The sequence below is a fragment of the Staurois parvus genome, unplaced genomic scaffold (assembly GCF_062004578.1).
Source record: "Staurois parvus isolate SC_StPar_1 unplaced genomic scaffold, SC_StPar_1.0 ptg000096l, whole genome shotgun sequence".
Lineage (NCBI taxonomy): Eukaryota > Metazoa > Chordata > Amphibia > Anura > Ranidae > Staurois > Staurois parvus.
The window spans coordinates 10,300,249-10,322,004 of record NW_028317892.1 but is presented as its reverse complement, the minus strand read 5'-3'; the positions used below and the strand labels follow the sequence as shown (position 1 = coordinate 10,322,004).

At 41.4% G+C, this 21,756-nt stretch overlaps 1 protein-coding gene across 1 annotated transcript in view; it reads left to right on the top strand.

Annotated features, from left to right (window-relative positions):
- Positions 1–1,006: 1,006 nt before the first annotated feature.
- RNF38 (ring finger protein 38) overlaps positions 1,007–21,756 on the top strand; it is a 357,368-nt gene continuing 336,618 nt past the window's right edge. The window contains exon 1 of the mRNA XM_089670891.1: positions 1,007–1,760. Within this exon, the coding sequence (XP_089527017.1) occupies positions 1,079–1,760 (682 nt within the window). The 5' untranslated portion in view covers positions 1,007–1,078. The remainder of the gene's footprint in view (positions 1,761–21,756) is intronic.

Genomic DNA, 21,756 nt, shown 5'->3' with positions numbered 1-21,756 from the left:
GACATTATAACTTTCACGTAAACCAATTAATTTACACGTATTGGGATTTTATTTTAGTAAAGACATGTCACAGAATACATTTTGGCCTAAATGTATGATGAAGTTTGATTAAATTTTTTTCTACTAGATGTTTTATAGCAAAAAGTCAAAAATATTGTTTTTTGTTTCAAAATTGACGGTCGTTTTTTGTTTATAGAACAAAAAATTGCACAAGTGATGAAATATCATCAAAAGAAAGCTCCATTTGTGGGGGGGGGGGAGGATGTAAATTTCATGAGTGCAGCGTTGCATGACCGCGCAATTGTCAGTTAAAGTAACTCAGGGCTGTATCGCAAAAAATGGCCTGGTCAGGAAGGGGGGTAAATCCTCAGACAAGTGGATACAGAGGAAAAGAGGGCTTTGTGAATGGAGCTCCATGTATAAAGGTGTGAAGGAGGCCTCAGCATTGAGCAAGCTGAGGCTAGAAGTGGAATGGTCACTAACAGGGGCGGACTGACAACTCGTGGGGCCCCCGAGCAATAGGGAATCATGGGGCCCCTGTGTTCTTGCCCAAACTCAAAAAAGCCTATGAAAAAGGTACCAGGGGCATCTCATGGGGCCCCCTACTGACCCCGGGCAGTGCCCGAGTTTCCAAATGGTCAGTCCGCCCCTGGTAGGCACGGCTGCCCCAGTCATAGCAGATCCCCGTTTATTTCTCTGTATTTATTCTGTTCCTTCCAGCACACCGCCTAAGCTATGTGAAGCTTCCCCTGTGTGCCTTGAGCTGGGGCTGTGGCCTGTGTCCCCTTTGGGGCTGGGACGGAAGTGGAGTTAGTGTAGACACCCAGCACACACACAGAGCTCCCGGGGATTCCGAGCCGTGTGGCCCCTGTGTCTTTAATGGGCTATTTGCTTTGGAATGAGCCTGTGTGGAGGCGGATTGTGTGAGCCTCCTTCCTTCCTCTCATCCAGCCAAGGGGAGAAGGGGGGAGCGCTGCTGGATGGGGTGTCCTCCATGGTGCCTGCTGGGACGGGACTTGGGAGAGTGACTTTGTTGGCTGCTAGTCATGACTTCCTGGTAGGTCGCTCTGTCGGGGTGATGCCAGTGGGCTCAGGGCAGCCCTCCCCTCCGGACTTCTCTAGCCTGTACGTTCGGGCACTCCGGGACCCCAAGCAGCAGCAGCGGCAGCGGGCGGCAGTGGGAGGCGGTGACAGCGGGGGTGGCGGTGGAGGAGGAGGTGGGCTGTTGCCTTTGCCGATTCGCCTCGATCCCAGGCAGGCTGAAGCAGGGGCCGAGGCTGCAGCGGCCACCAGCAGAGAAGCTGGGCTCAGCTCGCTCGCTGCCTCCTCCTCCTCCTCCTCCCCTCCTGTGCTCCGGGTCACCCCGTCTTTCTCCTTCCTCCAGTCTCTGTCCTCGGCTTCCTCTCCTCCACCTCCTTCCTTCCTATTCCCAGCTTTCCTGGAGCCCCCAAGGACTAGATCCAGATCTCGGTCTGGATTCAGCATGAACCAACAACAACAGCAGCAGGCGCTGCACGGCATGCCCGGGGTGCCTCACTTCCACCACCAGCTCCAGACACCACCACCCCCTCCTCCTCATCATCATCATCACCACCACCACCACCTTTCTCCTGCCCTGAGGGGGCCAGGCGTGGACAGGAATGACAACAACCCCCCAGAGGGAGCCAGGCTACCCCACAGTCCTCCAAGAAGGAGAGGAAACAGTCCGACCACCAGTGATTACCACCATCACCACCACCACCACCTCCGATCTCCAGCAGGTAGGACCTTCCTCATCACATCTTGACTTGGCGTGCTCTGCCTACTCTGTTTACAAACTTGTCTGTCACTTTGACAGCTCAGCCACCCTCAGCCTCTCCGATTGGGGGCCACAGCTCCCAACTGGCCTTCCCCTGGAGAGACTTTTCCATCAACTGGCCTTCACCTTCCCTCTGTGGGATCCCTCGGACTCTTTTCTACAGTGCTGACGATCTTGGTGTGATCTGTAGATCTCTGACTCTCTGTTCTACGTAGTTGTCAGTCTTTTAGTGTGATGGATAGATATCTGACTTTTTTTTACATAGTTGTCAGTCTTTTGGTGTCATATATAGATCCCTCTATTTCTGTTTAGTTGTCACACTTTTTTGGTGTGATGTATAGATCTGTCTGAATCTCTATATCTGCTTAGTTGTCACTGGTTGGTGTGATGCAGAGATCTTTGACATGTTTATTAGTTTGCACCCTTTTTGGTGTGCTGTATAGATCTCCCTGACTCTCTATTTTTACATAGTTGTCAGTTTTCAGTGTCATTTATACAATAGATCCCTCTGAACCTCTGTTTTTACTTAGTTGTCACTGTTTGGTGTGATGTATAGATCTTTGGTTCTATTTTACTTATTAGTCGTCACTCTTTTGGTGTGATGTATAGACCTCCCTGACTCTATTTCTGCATAGTTGTCAGTCTTTGGTGTCATTTATACAGTAGATCCCTCTGAATCTCTATTTTACTTGTCACTGGTGTGATGTATGGCTCTATCTGACTCTATTTTACTTATTAGTTGTCACTCTTTTGGTGTGCTGTATAGATCTCCCTATTTCTACATAGTTGTCAGTCTTTTTGGTGTGATGTATAGATCTCCCTAACTCTATATTTCTACATAGTTGTCAGTCTTTGGTGTCATTTATACAGTAGATCCCTCAGAATCTCTGTTTTACTTAATTGTCATTGTTTGGTGTGATGCATGGATCTATCTGACTTTACTTATTGTCACTCTTTTGGTGTGCTGTATAGATCTCCCTGGCTCTATTTCTACATCGTTGTCAGTCTTTTTTGGTGTGATGTATAGATCTTCCTGACTCTCTATTTCTACATAGTTGCCAGTCTTTGGTGTCATGTATACAGTAGATCCCTCTGAATCTCTATTTTTACTTTGTTGTCACTATTTGGTGTGATGTATGAATCTATCTCTCTGTATCTACCTAGCTGTCACTCTTTTAGTTTGATGTATAGATCTCCCTGACTCAATATTACTACATAGTTGTCATGCAATTTGGTGTGATGTATAGATCCCTCTGGCTCTCTATTTCTACCTGGTTATCACACTGGTGAGATGTATAGATCCATCTGACCATCTTTTTTTTGGCTTTTTTATCACTGTTTTTTATGTCATGCATAGATCCAACTGACTCTATTTCTGCTTAGTTGTCACTTTTTGGAGTCATAGATAGATCCCTCTGACTCCTATTTCTGTCTAGTTGTCATTCTTTTGGTGTGATGTATAGATATCTGACTCTATTTCTACTCAATTGTCTCCCCTTTTGATGTGGGGTTAAGATCCCTGACTCTGCATTTCTGCCTAGTTGTCACACCTTTTGGTGTGATGTATATTCCTCTTTCTGTCTGTTCTTACATAGTTGTCACTCTTTTTGGTGTGAGATATAGATCTCTGACTCTTTACATCTACTTAGTTGTCAATGTTTTGGGCATGATGTATAGGTCCCTTTGATTTTCTATTTTGGCTACCACCCTTTTGTGTGTGATCTATAGATCTTGTCTGTTTTGGCTTAGTTGTCATTTTTTTTGGTGTCATGTATAGATCCTTCTGACTCTCTATTTTGGCTTAGTTGTCACTAATTTTTGTTGTCATGTATAGATCCTTCTGACTCTCTATTTTGGCTTAGTTGGCACTCTTTTTTGGTGTCATGTATAGATCCTTCTGACTCTCTATTTTGGATTAGTTGGCACTCTCTTTTGGTGTCATGTATAGATCCTTCTGACTCTTTTGGCTTATTTGGCACTCTTTTTTTTGGTGTCATGTATCGATCCCTTTAACTCTCTGTTTTGGCTTTGTTCGCTTTTTTTCTGGTGTCATGTATAGATCTCTCTCACTCTGTATGTTAGCTTAGTCATCATTCCTATGTGGTTTGACCTATAGATCCCTCTGACTCTGTACTTAGTTGTTACTCTTTTTTTGGTATGATCTATAGATCTCTTTGACTCACTATTTTGGCTTAGTTGCCGTTTTTTGTTTTTGTGTTTGTGTGATCCATGTATCCCTCTTGCTGTCTATTTTGGTTTAGTTTTCACTCTATTTGGTGTCATGTATACATCCCTCTGACTCTCTCTTTTGGCTTAGTTGTCACTTATTTGATGAGATGTATTTGTTCTTCTGTAAAGCCAGTATAAGAAAATTTAATAGTGAAAAAGGTACTTAGATGTGTATTAGCAATCTCATTTGACATATTTCTCTTAAATCCATATGACTGGGGGTGTGTCATGTCTGTACATATTCTGTGCCCAAAAGTCTTCCTTTTTTCTAGTATGAAAAAATTGGGATGTATGTATGCATACACTTTTGCAAAAAAAAAAGTCCATGACATGTATTTAAATGGAAATCTGAGCTAGAGATGAGGTGCATTCATTAACCTCTGTCTGCCCCATCATCACTATAAGACGTATTGATTATGGCTAGGCATTGGGTTGGGTACCGCTGGCTAGGCAACGTGCCATCTAGGGTAATGAGATTGGGTCTTTTTAGTGGGGACGACATGGTCCCTGAGTTTCTCTATAGACTCTTTAGCAATTGAGATGCTGCCAGTATGGAAATGAACCGTACAGATCCTGGGATGTGTTAGAGAACAGGAGTCTGGAAAGTCATAGGAGGCGTTGGGAGGCAGGCAGTGGAAGATGAGGGTGAAGGGGTTAGGTGGATGTGGCAGAGAGTGGGTTAAGCCGGGATCGCTGGACACACAGATCCCCCTCCTCTGCCTCCTGTCATACATTCCTGTAATGCTGGACACATGCTGTGCGGGGAGGGGAAACTTGTATGGATTTGACTGCTGCTGTATTGTGATCTTGTCTGGAGAAGTGCTGCTCACATCCAGAGGAATCTATAATATCAGGCCATTTATGAGAAAAGCACAGCTCTGTGTCTGTGGGTTAACCAATCAATAGTCTAAACCGTGACGGCAGCTTAGTAACAACCCATGCTGGAGATGTTCCCTAATAAACAACTGTGGATTTGTAGATCTCATCTACAGCAGACAGAGCAGTTTTATCATGTCAGTCCCTCTCCGCTCGCCTGGCCCCAAGCTCATCATTTCTGCCATGTTTGCACTAAAGAATATGCTGGCTAATGAGAGTGGAGAACGCCTAGGAATCAGTGACCATATCCAAAGGTGGCAGAGAATTTGGGGGGAGGTCAGTTACCTTAGTGCCATGCAAAGGTTCAAGAAATCATATTTCTCTATTTTTTTTTTTTTTGTAATTACAGCTGAAAAAGTTTTTAGTGAACACTGTCAAAATGCCATAGAAGGCTGTCCAGAGTTTTGATGTCCTGTTCTATAAATATTATACCTTGGAGAGCATACAGCTGTGCTTATCATAAGTAATTTGCATGCAACGCCCCTTCCCAACTTGACAGCTCCTGCTGTAACCTAAATATACTCGCTGCATAGAGCAACTACTGATTGGCTGACATTGACAAATACTTCTCTCTGTTTACAAAGAAGCTACAATCCTTCCCTGTTTAATGAAGATATTTAACAAAGTCCGCTCTAGACATAATGTATTGTACGGATTCTAATGGCTGAACGATTTAGATCTTAAAATGTAATCCGTGAACAATTTCATTCCAGATCTGCTGATGTGAACATTAGCTGTCCTTCTAAACCAGACACCCAGAATATTGTGTTGTCGGTGCTCTCCCTGCTTTTAGTATCTTAGGATTCACACTTATGCATATTTTCCCCTTGATACGTCTTTTAGTGAAAACTGAAAAGCATACGGATGCATGTTAATGCACATTGTCACATGTTTTTAATGTCCATTTCAATGCATTGCATCAGATATCAATACATGACGTAACATACAGTACATCAGTGCACAGTGGTGTGCAGTATGATGGGTTTGGGTACATTGACATGTATTATGATTCGCTTTGACGTGCATCCTAAAGCATGCGCTGAGATGCATTTCCATTGATTTCAATGGGAAACGCACCAAACAAAGATGTAGATCTAAGCATATTTTTTACAGAAAGGGTTTCAGGTTTTTCTGAAATCGCACAGAGGTTTGATTATAATGTTAGCTAAGAGGTAAATGGTACTTAGATGAGCTCCAACTGTCCAAAAAAGTGGCAGTCTCCCCAATCTTTAACAGTGCATCCTAAAGCATGCGCTGAGATGCATTTCCATTGATTTCAATGGGAAACGCACCAAGCAAAGATGTAGATCTAAGCATATTTTTTACAGAAAGGGTTTCATGTTTTTTCTGAAATCACACAGAGGTTTGATTATGTGGTTAGGTAAGAGGTAAATAGTGCTTAGATGAGCTCCAACTGTCCAAAAAAGTGGCAGCCACCCCAATCTTTAACAGTGCATCGTAAAGCATTTGCTGAGATGCATTTCCATTGATTTCAATGGGAAACGCACCAAGCAAAGATGTAGATCTAAGCATATGTTTTACAGAAAGGGTTTCATGTTTTTTCTGAAATCACACAGAGGTTTGATTATGTGGTTAAGTAAGAGGTAAATGATGCTTAAATGAGCTCCAACTGTCCAAAAAAGTGGCAGTCTCCCCAATCTTTAACAGTGCATCCTAAAGCATGCGCTGAGATGCATTTCCATTGATTTCAATGGGAAACGCACCAAGCAAAGATGTAGATCTAGCCATATTTTTTACAGAAAGGGTTTCATGTTTTTTCTGAAATCACACAGAGGTTTGATTATGTGGTTAGGTAAGAGGTAAATAGTGCTTAGATGAGCTCCAACTGTCCAAAAAAGTGGCAGCCACCCCAATCTTTAACAGTGCATCGTAAAGCATTTGCTGAGATGCATTTCCATTGATTTCAATGGGAAACGCACCAAGCAAAGATGTAGATCTAAGCATATGTTTTACAGAAAGGGTTTCATGTTTTTTCTGAAATCACACAGAGGTTTGATTATGTGGTTAAGTAAGAGGTAAATGATGCTTAAATGAGCTCCAACTGTCCAAAAAAGTGGCAGTCTCCCCAATCTTTAACAGTGCATCCTAAAGCATGCGCTGAGATGCATTTCCATTGATTTCAATGGGAAACGCACCAAGCAAAGATGTAGATCTAGCCATATTTTTTACAGAAAGGGTTTCATGTTTTTTCTGAAATCACACAGAGGTTTGATTATGTGGTTAGGTAAGAGGTAAATGGTGCTTAGATGAGCTCCAACTGTTCAAAAAAAGTGGCAGTCACCCCAATCTTTAACAGTGCATCCTAAAGTATGCGCTGAGATGCATTGCCATTGATTTCAATGGGAAACGCACCAAGCAAAGAAGTAGATCTAGCCATATTTTTTACAGAAAGGGTTTCATGTTTTTTCTGAAATCACACAGAGGTTTAATTATGTGGTTAAGTAAGAGGTAAATGGTGCTCAGATTAGCTCCAACTGTCCAAAAAAAGTGGCAGCCACCCCAATGTTTAACAGGCCTTTGTAGCAAGGTGCACATGGAATGGCAATGCACAACACAAATAAACAAAGGATTTCCCAGCACACCAACTAGCCTGCAAAACAACCGAATTTGTGCTGTGTGTTTAAACTGACCATGTGTGTTAAAGTATATCTAAAGGCATTTTTTTTTTTTTATATTTTGGATAGAGTAGAGAGGGATTAGATCCCCTGTCAGGTTTGTATTGCTGTCTGTGCCCCCCATTAGGGAGATTCTCCCTCTCTGTTAGTCTTGTTTACCATTATCATTCAAAGTGAAATTAAAGAAAATCTCAAATTGTGGGTTGTCTCCAGAAATCTTCCAATGGGGACACTAGTTCTGGTGACCTGAGGGTCCCCAATGATTTCCCTTCATTTGCAGGGATTTCTTCTCACTTCCTGTTTGGGTATGGGACAAGAAGTGAAGGGAAATCTCCGCAGTGTGGCACAGATAGCAAACAAAAATCTGACAGGGGTTATAACCCTTTCTTGCTCTATCCAAAATGAAAAACTGCTTTTGCCTTTTGTTCTACATTTCTCTTAATATTTCTTGAGAAATCACTCAGTTTCCCCATCCATGATAAATAGTGTAGATGAACAAATCTGCAGTGCTGGCTATTGTATTTTGACAGCTGGCACCCATAGCTGTCAGAATACCCGAACAGTACCTGCATACGATTGGACGCAGCCACTGTTCTGCTGACAATTTTCTGGCCAGTTCTTTTGACAAAAGTCATTAGTGTCAACAGGGAAACCATGAAATGAATTTCTGTAGAAAATCTGTATATAGCCAGCTTTATTCCCTCTGCTCTTTCCCCCTTTTTCCCACAGAGAAAGCTGAGAGTAGGGCCTGACCATTTAGGATCATGGAATGTCCAATTGTTACCTTTTTACCAGTGCCTAACTGAGCCCAGACAAATGTATGCTGCTGTTAGTAATTAGGCCCGTCTGATAGCTGATAGTCTGATAGCCAGCCTTACTTACAGAGGCATAGGTTTGTAACTGGACAAGCAATCAAGCATCTGTATGTGTCCTCAAAATGACATGTTCTTCCTATTGCTCAGGAGTAAAGAAATGCATTAAGGAAATATGTAGGATTATTATTATTATTATACAGGATTTATATAGTGCCGACAGTTTGCTCAGCGCTGTACATTATGGTGGGAGATAGTACATGAGACAGTACAGTAACAATACAATTCAATACAAGAGGGGTTTGAGGGCCATGCGCCTTGGGGCTTACAATCTAGGAGGGAGGGGATAGTGGTACAAGAGGTAATAACTGTGGGGGATGGAGTGGTTGGAAGAGTAGAAGATTCCATTATTAGCTGAGGGTGGGGTAGGTTTCCCTGAAGAGATAGGTTTTCAGAGTGCACCTAAAAGTGAGCAGAGTGGGCGATAGTCTGATGGATTGGGGTAGGGAGTTCCAGAGGATGGGGGAAGCCCTGGAGAAGTCCTGGAGACGAGCATCATATATATTATCACATGATCAGTTCAAATGCCTTTTATTTGCTGTGTAAAAAATCAGACATAAAGCTAAAGACAAATATGTACACATTAGCACGGAGCTGCACTTCCTTTGTCCCCATATAAGTGTGGATATTGGTAATACTGGTTTAAAATGCATGTTGTATGCATTTTGATTCACCGCCATTGACTTCTATGAACCCTCCAATACAGTAAAATGCAGAAGAAAATAGATGTCGTATTGTTCATAATGTATTGCACTACAGTGCTGAGATGTGAATAGATATTGTTTTATGATGGGAAAGCTGGACATGATCTTAGCGCATTGCAACATGTGTGTTGAAACATGCTGTACTGCATACTGTGAAAGCATCCGTTATTTACTAACTAAGAAAAATGACCTTGTTGCTTTGTAGCAGGCTTCTCCTATCTGCTCAGCTTCTCTTGCCTCCCCAGTGCATGTTGAAAACAGAAGAAAAATGCTGACTTTTTCAAATTAGATTTATGTATAGGTCTAGCTACACTTCTCACGTCACTGAGCTCAGCTTGGTAGTAGGTGGCTAAGGCAATGATCCTGCATTGGGGGACATGGATGGATACAGTTATCAGAAATTTGGGATTTTCATGAGGATGAGCGGATGGGCATCATTAAGCGCTGGTGCATATCTTCAGACTTGTTAGTCAGCATGTGGTTATATTAAAGTGGTTGTAAAGGCTCAAGGCTTTTTTACCTTCATGCATTCTAAAAACCTTCTGTCTGCATCAGCCCCCCCCCCAATATTTATCTGAGCCCCCTCTTGATTTAGCGATGCGCACAAGAGCCTCGCCTGTTACAGACCTCTCTCTTCTCATTGACTGAGACAGCAGCGGGAGCCACTGGCTCCCGCTAACGTCAATCACAGCTAATAAACCAATGAGGAGAGAGTGGGAGCAGGGTAGAACCATGTCTGTTTGTGAATGGACACAGAGCAGAAGCTTGGGAACAAGCCGGCTTGGGTGCCCCACATAGCAAGCTGCTTGCTGTGGGGGCACTTGGCAGGAGGATGGGGCCAGGAGTGCCAACAGGGGACACAAGAAGAGGAAGATCAGGGCTGGCCTGTGCAAAACCACTGCACACAGCAGGTAGGTATAACATGTTTGTTATTTAAAAAACAAATCTGCCTTTACAATCACTTTAAGCATATCTATGGTCAAAATGTAAAATATTATATTCATTTGCACATTGTGTTTCAATTATTTCTGGCCTACACTTAATAATTGGAATGATCTTGAAGTTTGGAAACTTACTTTGTGAAGATTCCCACACATTTACTGCCTTGAATTCTGTGAGAAGTAGTCACTATGCCCTGTGGGTAGGCATTACTGTGCCACACATTGCACAGAGCCTGCCTTCTGAAGTTCAGGGGTGCTGAGAGGAGGAGTTTCAGGAGGCGGAGTCAGTACAGGAATCACTGCATGCAGGCAGCAAGATACCATGGGATATGTAGTCCTTAGATATCGAACATAAGCAGCAAAGCATGCTGGGAATCCAGGAAGTTTTGGAAAGAGAAGACCAGCAGACAGGAAGAACAGTCAGGAGAGTTTTCAAGTAAGCTTATATTGAATTGTCAAATATAAATATTTTTTGTATTGTTTTTACAATGTTGATGTTATAAAATGAATGTACTTGCTGTGACTCCTTTGTTTTTTAAGTACACCAGAGTTTACTTTTGAGATACATTGGATAGGCAGGTTTGTTACAACACAGCAATTATGTTTTAAAAGTATTACAATGTGTTGAAAAGGGATTCATGTTAAACATTATTTAGAAACAAATCATTATGATACATGTAGAATTCCTCACGTGTCTGTTTACTAGCATAGGATTCATTTTCTAAATTTCGAGGTGCACTGACAAGACAACAAAGGGGATTAAATTGAAACTCTGCCAGGAATATAATGCTCTTTTGCACATGGATCAAGTGTGAATGCATGTACGTTAGCATGGGCAATGACTTCTGGATGTTTCTTATGTGGTTTATCCTTTGGAGCCCATTTAGATCTGCGCCTCTGTGTTAACATTAGACAGGTGTGTTGTCATGTATCAATGTGCATTTCTGTTGTGCATCAACATACATTGCTGCTCGTTGACATTTTCAGTGAATTTTTTACTTTAGGATTAGGAATGCATAGAGTTAACTGCTGTTGACCAAGGCTTATTAATACCTATTGCCAAAGCATTCGGACGCAACAAAACGCACGTAACGTCAGATGCACTAAAATGCACAAAAAAGTCTTAAGACTCATGTACACGGGATGTTTGGAAAACACTTCTGAACGATGGAAACTGACTGCTGGAAAATGTAGGTTAAAAAAACATCTGTATATCCGCGGTTGCATACCGAGTTTATGCGCGTTTGCGTTTAGAAGCGTTTTTTAAAGATAACATTAGGAGACCTTTCAAAATGCCCAGAATGCACTGAAAAACAGTAAAAAATTAATTATTTTAGACATTTGAGGGACATAGAGAGAGCAGAAGCAGAGAGAGCAGTATGTGTTGAGATGACCTGTCTTTTCTGGTTGTATTCACTATGGATCCCATTATGAGCATAATGCAGCATGTTCTACCATTTTTTCCTTCACGCAAAAGATGGAACTGACTGCGCTGGTGTACTAGGTCCATTTGAATACATGGAAAACGCTTTGCATGCATTTCTGATGATGAAAAAAGGGTCTGGACAGCATTTGGATATGGAACAGGTAAAAAACGCTTCTTAACGCAAACGCTTATAAACGCAGTTAGCCATGTTTACAAGCATTTGGAGTTTGAAACGCTGATAAAATCTACTCCTGAACGCAAGTTTGGTGCATTCAAAAAACAACTGTAAACTCAACTACCTGTAAACGACTATGTGTACATGGACACATAGGAAAACATTAGGGAGAGTTCAGGGGCTGGTGAAAAAAACACAGAAAAGCTCCTGAACGTCAGTTTATCAGCTGCAGTGTACATGAGCCCTTATTTTTAAAAACAAACTGCTATGCATCACAAAGATAGAAACAGACACAATTTTAACATGCCCTTAAGGAAAATATTTGGTAAAGTGTGCTGTATATCTAGCCAAACTTTAGGGAAGGGAAGGACTAGAATCTTAGTCTGATTGCCGTTTGCGTTTCCCGTTGTCACTTCGAAATAAAGGGATGGCAAATTTAAAAATTTAGAGTTGTCACCAAGATGTGAAGATGGGGAAATCTTTAGGACAGAAAATTCCTCATAACAGAAGATGTGACGAAATAAATTAGAGATAGCTGTTCCCGTTTTTTCCTAATGTTAGATATCTTCTTTTACTTTGTGTTGTCTTTTGGATAGATAATGAGAATACATGTTTACAATAGTACAAAGACTGCAAAGAAAAAAAATAGCATGATTCTCACTCATTCCATACTCTATCATTCATTCTTTTGCCAAAAAAATGCCTTTTTTCTGTCCTGACAAAAAAGCAATATATGTACTACCTCAGTATTATAAGTAATGGCAAAGTATGGCAGAACCATCATCAGAGTAAATAATTTCAGCCCATAATTGAAAGGGTCTATTAGGGGTATACAGGTGCAAGAGCTGAAGTGGATAACAGGTAATTTTCAACAGACAAAAGATATAGTATATTATTCAAATAATTATGAGGAAATCAAATTATTTTATAATACACGTATAAAGAAGCTGCTACTGTATAAAACACAAACACACCTAGAGATGGTTGCAAATCCCTAACCCTTCCTGCTAGTGTCAAAGCTTGCCTGTTCCCTTCCACCTCCCAAAAATTCTTTATGGCCCATCACAATGATGAGCTGTCTCATTGATCACTAGGAATGTGCGTGTGACCGAATAATGTAGGCAAGCTTCAATACCACCACAAGGTGCCAGGTAGGCAAGCTTCAATACCACCACGAGGTGCCAGGTAGGCAAGCTTCAATACCACCATGAGGTGCCAGGTAGGCAAGCTTCAATACCACCACGAGGTGCCAGGTAGGCAAGTTTCAATACCACCACGAGGTGCCAGGTAGGCAAGCTTCAATACCACCAAGAGGTGCCAGGTAGGCAAGCTTCAATACCACCTCGAGGTGCCAGGTAGGCAAGCTTCAATACTACCACGAGGCGCCAGGTAGGCAAGCTTCAATACCACCACGAGGCGCCAGGTAGGCAAGCTTCAATACCACCACGAGGCGCCAGGTAGGCAAGCTTCAATACCACCACGAGCCGCCAGGTAGGCAAGCTTCAATACCACCACGAGGCGCCAGGTAGGCAAGCTTCAATACCACCACGAAGTGCCAGGTAGGCAGGCTTCAATACCACCACGAGGTGCCAGGTAGGCAAACTTCAATACCACCACGAGGAGCCAGGTGGGCAAGCTTCAATACCAGGTAGGCAAGCTTCAATACCACCACGAGGCGCCAGGTAGGCAAGCTTCAATACCACCATGAGGCGCCAGGTAGGCAAGCTTCAATACCACCACGAGGCACCAGGTAGGCAAGCTTCAATACCACCACGAGGCGCCAGGTAGGCAAGCTTCAATACCACCACGAAGTGCCAGGTAGGCAAGCTTCAATACCATCACAAGGTGCCAGGTAGGCAAACTTCAATACCACCACGAGGAGCCAGGTGGGCAAGCTTCAATACCACCACGAGGTGTCAGGTGGGCAAGCTTTAATACCACCACGAGGCGCCAGGTAGGCAAGCTTCAATACCACTACGAGGTCCCAGAAGTTTGCTAGTTAGAATGTCACTGCAGTTAGCGGGGAATGCGGCTGGCTGGCCACTTTCTTTTAACCACTTCACACCCTTAGGACATACCCATAAGTCCCCGGATTGAAAAATGTGCAGCTGGTAATGGGCTTTCCTGTAGATCTGAGCATCTGTTCAAGTCGACCAATCACTTCTACAGTGCACGGAAGTCGGCCCCCTCCTGACAACGCACGTCACCGTTCCAGTGCTCTCCAGTGCAATTGGGGAGCCTGGGACCACTGCTCTCTGTGGCTCCTGCCGAACACGGAAAAGAAGGTACATCCATCCCTTCACCTCCTCTGGAACATAGGAAACAGGAAGTGATGAGGATTCTGTTGGTTTGCTGTTTACAAGCTGTTACTGGCATGTACAGTATCTGATCAAACTGATCTTGGTTTGTTCAGGTCCTTTTGAGGGCAGAGGAGAGATATGGGGTCTAATAAATCCCAGATGTCTCAGTAAAGGGGGCCTGTCACTGCTCCAGCTATCACAAGGGATGTTGTTCAACAAGTTACTCCAAAAAAAATAGTGGAAAAAAATAAATTTAAATAATACCATTAAAAAAAAAACAACATTTAAAGCGCCCACGTCCACCTATGCTCATATGCAAATGACAAAGTGCACATAGGCCCTGCATGCGTATATCTAAACAGTGATCACACATATGAGGTAAAGGCTTTTAAAGCATCACCTATCGATAATTTAATATACCGCAGTTTGCTTTTTATAAACCGCTGTGCAAATATCATGGGTCACAAAAAATTGCAACAGTGGGCATTTTATTTTTCAGGTTCTCTGCTTTTAGAAAATATATAATGTTTAGGAGTTCTAAGTAATTTTCTAGGGAAAAAAATGCTGATTTTTACATGTATGTGAAAAATGTCAGCATTGGCCCGGTAGTTAACACCAGCTACAAGCAATACAGGGTTACTTTAGCTTGCTGGATAGCATTAGATGTTTATAGATCAATTTGCATGTTGCCTATGTTTGTGCTCTAAAAGTCAATTTCATATTCGAAACAAAAAGGCAATTCTATAATTTGCTGATATACTATCTTTGGACTTATTTTCATCTCTTTCATTTTTTTGTGTTCATTTATTATTATTATTATTATTATTATACAGGATTTATATAGCGCCAACAGTTTGCGCAGCACTTTACAAAATGAAGGTAGACATTACAGTTACAATACAATTTGGTACAAGAGGAAACAGAGGGCCCTGCTTGTTAGAGTTTACCATCTAGGATTTAATGTGTAATGTGAGCTGTTGTGTAGTGTGTAAACAGGTATAATTTTGATTGCAGCAAACACAGCTTCTAAATATATTTCCCAACTCTCACCACATAGATGAGTTGTCATTTTAGCAAGGGATAGAACAAGTTGATTTCAAATGCAGTCGACAGCTCAATTACAGCACCCCAGGTCATTTATAAAGCTGACAGTGTTGATTATTATTATTAGTTCTACTGATTCGTAGCATTATATCTTGGGAACACATGTTAAAAGATAGATTTTCTTTTAAATAAACTTCCGTAGTCCACCCGTATTGTCTTCCTTATTTAAAATGTAAATGCGCGTAAAGCTGCACACAAATGACAGTATCACTGCAGCTGCCTGCACTTTGCCTTGCATTGGTGCCTGCAAGAACAACTAAGTATAATGTATAGTTGTGTGTAGTTCAGTGAGCGCTAATGAACGACAGCAGCTGATACACTAAAAATGGAAACCATAAACCTTCAATAGAATATAAATATAAGTAGTGCAGCACTAAAAATGAAATATGAGAGTATACCAATAGTAATATGCAAAATAACAAATATGCAGCAAATATTAAAGTAACACAATATGTCCTTAGGAAATTGTAGCAATGGTGAAGCTATGTCAAATACCTTCACTGATAATACAGTAGTATAACACACACGGGGCAAATAATAGTCCAGAATAACTATGAATGGTAAACCACAATATAATTGAAAATGGTGACTTGATAGAATCCCAATGGAACCTGTGATCCGGTGCAGTGCAGGAACAATAAGTAAATTGCACACTCACCAGAGGCACAATTTATCTGCGCAATTGTGTCATGTACACCAGAGGAACCTTTGGTTGTGGATAGAGCGTGGCCTGGATTGGATAACTCCGCGGTAGGTAATGGAACGTCTGGGGGTCCCCTAGATGAGTTTGGTTCATGATGGGTTCTGCCGATTACAGCTCTCTTCTAGGCCCTGGGATGGTCACCTGGTGGTCCTCCCTGGGGGGGGGGGAAGTCCTCTATTAGATTGGTTAACGTGGGCCACGATTTTGACCAATGAAAGAACGCCTCTCGGAACGTCGGATGACCGATCGGTCGATTTTCTAATCGTGTATTCCCACTTTAGTAATCCTGTGCATTCCTGCCAGCATCTTGTCTCTCTTCCCCCTCTGCACTTCAGTTGCTCCTGCTAGTCTGAGTATAATGGGCCACCCCAGAGTGTCACAGACAAGTATCAGATGCAGGCTTATGTAGCTTTTCACTATCATGGCCTACTCATGGATTGTGATGTTCCAGCACACTACACTCCTATATCCAAATCCATGTGCATATTTAGTGCTAAAATCTTGTGATCTGTCTCAGTGCTGTCATAAGAAAGATTACATATAAAGTATCTTATCAAAGTTAAATACCTGCACAACAAAAACAAAAACGAAAAAAAAAAAAAAAACACATATAACAAAAAACAACCCCCCCCCAAAAAAAAGCAGGCAGACTCGATGGACCACTCGGTCTTTTTCTGCCATCACTTTTCTATGTTTCTATGTTTCACAATGCAAACCTAAGGCTGCTGCTTACTATATTGCATGCAATAACAATAAACTTTAATTTGTGAAAATGAATGGGCGAGGCAAAGATTCAAGAAGAATTACGCAAGGATTTTAGGATATACCGAATACAGATTAAAAAATATTGCAGTGGATTTAAGGAAGAAAAAAATGGTTTAAGCCTTTTATAGGAAATCATGGCTGGCAGCAGATTAAAATGGGAGGTAATTCTTCTAACGAAAAACCTCAAAATAGTTTATGTAGGTTATAATATATATCAATAACAAATGGTAATTCCACACATGGTGTGCATATTTTTTATGTCTATGCTTATAATTATACAGTTGCAAGAAAAAGTATGTGAACCCCTTGGGATTACGTGGAGTTTTGCATGAATTGGGCATAAAATGTGCTCTGAACGTCATCTAAGTCACAACAATAGAAGAACACAGTCTGCTGAACATAATACTACACAAACATTAGATGTTGCCATGGTTTAATTGCACATAACATGTAAACATTCACAGTGCAGGGAGGAAAAAGTATGTGAGGCCCTAGCTTAATGACTTCTCCCAGAGCTAATTGGAGCCAGGAGTGAGCCAACCTTGACTCCAATCAGTGTGATGATATTGGATGTGTTGCTGACAGCTGTCCTGCCCTTAAAAAACACACACCTGTTTTGGGTTTACTGGTTTTAAGAAGCACTGTCTGATGGGAACCATGCCTCGTAGAAAAGAGCTCTCAGAAGACCTACGATCAAGAATTGTTGACTTGCATGAAGCTGGAAAGGGTTACAAAAGTATCTCCAAAAGCCTTGATGTTCATGTGTCCACGGTAAGACAGACTGTCTACAAATGGAGAAAGTTTAGCACTGTTGCTACTCTCCCTAGGTGTGGTCGTCCTGTAAAAATGACTGCAAGAGCACAGCGCAGAATGCTGCATGAGGTAAAGAAGAATCCCAGAGTGTCAGCTAAAGACCTACAGAAATCTCTGGCACATGCTAACATTTTTGTTGACACATCTACAATAAGGAAAACATTAAACAAGAATGGAGTACATGGGAGGACACCACGGAGGAAGCCATTGCTGTCCAAAAAGAAGATTGCAGCACGTTTGAAGTTTGCAAAAGAGCACCTGGATGTTCCACAGCACTACTGGCAAAATATACTGTGGACAGATGAAACCAAGATTGAGTTGTTTGGGAAGAACACACAACACTATGTGTGGAGAAAAAAAGGCACAGCACACCAACATCAAAACCTCATCCCCACTGTGAAACATGGCGGAGGGAGCATCATGGTTTGGGGCTGCTTTGCTGCCTCAGGGCTGGACGGATTGTTGTCATTGATGGGAAAATGAATTCCAGTGTTTATCAAGACATTTTGCAGGAAAACGTACGACCACCTGTCCGCCAACTGAAGCTCCGCAGAGGATGGGTGATGCAACAGGACAATGACCCAAAGCATACAAGTAATTCAACAGAACAATGGCTGCAACAGCACAGAATACGCCTTCTGGAGTGGCCCAGTCAGAGTCCTGACCTCAACCCGATTGAAATGCTGTGGCATGACCTTAAGAGAGCGATTCACACCAGACATCCCAAGAATATTGCTACACTGAAACAGTTTTGTGAAGAGGAGTGGTCCAAAATACTCCAGATCGTTGTGCAGGTCTGATCTGCAACTACAAGAAACGTTTGGTTGAGGTTATTGCTGCCAAAGGAGGGTCAACCAGTTATTAAGTCCAAAGGTTCACATACTTTTTCCTCCCTGCACTGTGAATGTTTACATGTTATGTGCAATTAAACTATGGCAACATCCAATGTTTGTGTAGTATTATGTTCAGCAGACTGTGTTCTTCTATTGTTGTGACTTAGATGACGTTCAGAGCACATTTTATGCCCAATTCATGCAAAACTGCACATAATCCCAAGGGGTTCACATACTTTTTCTTGCAACTGTATGTGGCAAATGCATACTGTATAAATAAGTACCTTCTTTACATTTAGGCTTCATTTACACCTACGTGTTCCCACATTTCTGCACGCATTCCCAAAAAGCATGAAAAACAGACAACACGCTTGTGGTACGTGTTTTGTCACACGAAAAAATGCCTGATAAAAAAAACAGCGTGAGGCTCACTGCCCAAAAAAGGTGCAGGTGTTGCTTTGGCACATTTGTCCCAAGTAGGGCAGCCTATTCAAGTGTATCGGCTGCCCTATGCTGTCACGTGATAAACATGGAAAAAAAAAATGCAAAAAAATGTGCATATGCACGATACACAGGTGTGAATGCAGCCTTACCCATAAAAGGGTTCAGATGAAGGTTTGGAACAAACCATTACATTTTAGGGGTGATCAAAAGACTCACCTTTCTATTAATGTTTAATGGGATGTGCCTTAAAAAGAAAATGATCATTGATCAGTTTTATATTATGGAAACTAAAACAGTAGGCTGAGAGCACTAACAAGGGCAGGAACTAAAGCAAAAAAAAAAATGCTATTCAGCAAATTAAGAGATGCAGGAAACCAGTTATTGACTCAGTTTACCAAAGTATACTTGTAACTGATTATCACATTGATCGACTCTTGAAAGGCGTTCTGAACCTTCCTACCCGCATGAAGTGCCATGAAGCCATTGCTGGAGTGCAGTACAAGACTTGTCCTGTTATTAATAACACTCACAAATTGGATTCAAATAAGTTCAGTAGAATATAAAGAATGAACTTAAAATAGGAATATAACATTGGCCATAAGGGAATATATTTTCCTACATGCAGCAAACTTCCTGTTATCTTAGTTAAACATTTTATCATCGGTATGTATGCATGTTTGCGCCTGTATAATAGATAAAGTCTTTGTTGTATCATGGAAAGTTTTAAAGCTGAACTCTAGGAGTTAAATTATTTGGCATACTTACTTTGGGCCAGCTTGCCTCAATGTAAGTATACATATCTGATATCTGGGGTCCAATGGGACTAGCTGTTAGATCTCTGTAGTAGCCTGAGCTACATACAATGATAGCTGAAAGCTCGGTCTGGCCCTGATTCTGTGCAAGCGACTTCCTCTCTACACGCTGACCACTGGGGGTTGCATGCTTGGCACCTCCACCATTTATAAAACATATTATAGTTTTTTTTCAATGAATAAAATACATTTTCTGTTTGGACAAGGTGGAGATTGTGATGTCATAGCCCGTCCTCTCTACCTTGACGAATCAGTGAATGCCATATAACATATGAGATGGGGAGCGCTGTGTTGGGATATTTTACACCAGCCCAGAGCTCAACTTTAAAGTCTGTGTGTATTCAGAAACTGTTCCGCTAAGGATTTCTGACTGCCAAAAAAGCATTGCTCCCATGGAGTTTAACAGAAGGCAGACAAGAACTGTGACTCTTTAAGCAATTCTTAGCAGTTCTGTCATGGGAAAATTAAGAAGGCTGATCTTTTCTTCTGTAAATGTCAGGTACCTGGCTATCATTCTGACTTGCACCAACACTTTGACAAGGATTTGAAAGAAAAAGAGAGGGCGCCACCATACACTCTGGCACAGATTATCTGTGCCAGAGTGTATTCCACTGGATCTGTCATTTTATATTCAATTTGATCATGTCACACAGTAAGTGCAAATTCATACATTTGTTTTTACTCATTTACTAATAAACTACACTTACAAGGTGGCGCCCTCTCTTTCTTTTTTACCTATACACTCCACAGGATAGCCTGTGGTCCTATTATCCAGAGGTGCAGCTGCCATACAAAGTGTTGTTTTATCATCCATTTATACGAACCTGCCAAGATTATTACCACTGGGACAACACACTTATAATCATCTTTCACCATCTCTTCATAATATATTCCACTTTTATGTTTTCCCTTTGACCTCACAACTCCATTCAGCTGCTGGGAACAAATACAAATATGTGATATCTCTGGGTTATAAGGGACATGTGAATCACTTCTTTTCCTCCCTCATGACATTGCTTGAGCCTGGCAACTGGCAGCTCAGGTGCCACTGCTCTCAAATCTTACAACCTAATAAGCCAAGCAGTGCATGCTTCTCTTCTCCATTTGCAGTATCACAAGAAAAGTTATCGGTGTATTGTTTTAAGAATTTTAGACTTCATTTATATTTATGTTAGCAAAACCCTGCCGTTACGTGCAGTAATAATGTGTTCTAGAATGCATTCTTGCAAGGCAGTCGGTACACTATTCTCACACTGTGGGATGCAAAAGTTTTGATATTCTTCTTATATTCTTTTGATACTTCAGTACCAATGATGAACTAGGGCATGACTTTAAATAAATTTTTTCCAAGCAGAGCTATGCTGTTAGAAATATTTTAAGAAATCCTACCATATATCACTATGCTTATAGAAACATTATGCACATTGTAAAACAGTATGTCTCATTTATGAAAGCTGTCCATTGGAACCACTGGGGTTTCAACTTCCATTTACTGGGAAAATAAAAGTAGGAACTGGGTCGCCATGTGCTTCAGCTTGAGTTATTCTTCAGGTTTCTTTCTTCCTGCTTTCTGCCCTTAATTGACTAGGACGATGATAACATAGTAGATGTTCAGTGTTATAATAGTACATAGATTATGTCTGGGGATACTCGGTAACATTTGTTCTGTATATGTTGCTTCTAATGTTCTTTTTGCTCTTCATTTAAATATTTATAAATGCTTTCTGCAAGTAGAAATGATGCTAGAAGCACATGTGCTGTTTTGCTGTATCTCAGCATGGGGATTTATCTTTCTCAAGCGGCCATATGCAGTGTTAGCAGAGACATATTTGCCATGCCATTTTATACACAGTGAAGAAGAGGGAGAACAGACGATATGTTTCATAAAAATATGTGTGTATAATTATACTTTACCATCACTGCTAATAGATGTTTAAAGTTTTACAATAGGTCCATCTCTTTGGTCATATCAACTTTCCAAAACAGAATAACAATTACACTTAAGATAGTTATTTTATATAAGTACAGTCTTCTTTTCTTAGCTTCAGGCCGAAACTGGTCTCTTTAAAAAGAAAAAAGCAGTATACCCAAAACTCCAACTGTGTGACCTGAATTCAGAATTCCACACAACAGGTAATATTATATAATTTAACACTGCTATGTTTAGCTACAAAGTGAACTGCATCCTGACTAAATACAAATTGTTCCAAGCTAGTTAAGCATCAAGAAATACTACCAGTAAGAAATGCCAGTAGCACATGAATATACTTCACAGTAGACTTTTGATTGGGAACAGTGGTGTCCCTACTTTTCCTTTGGGCTTTG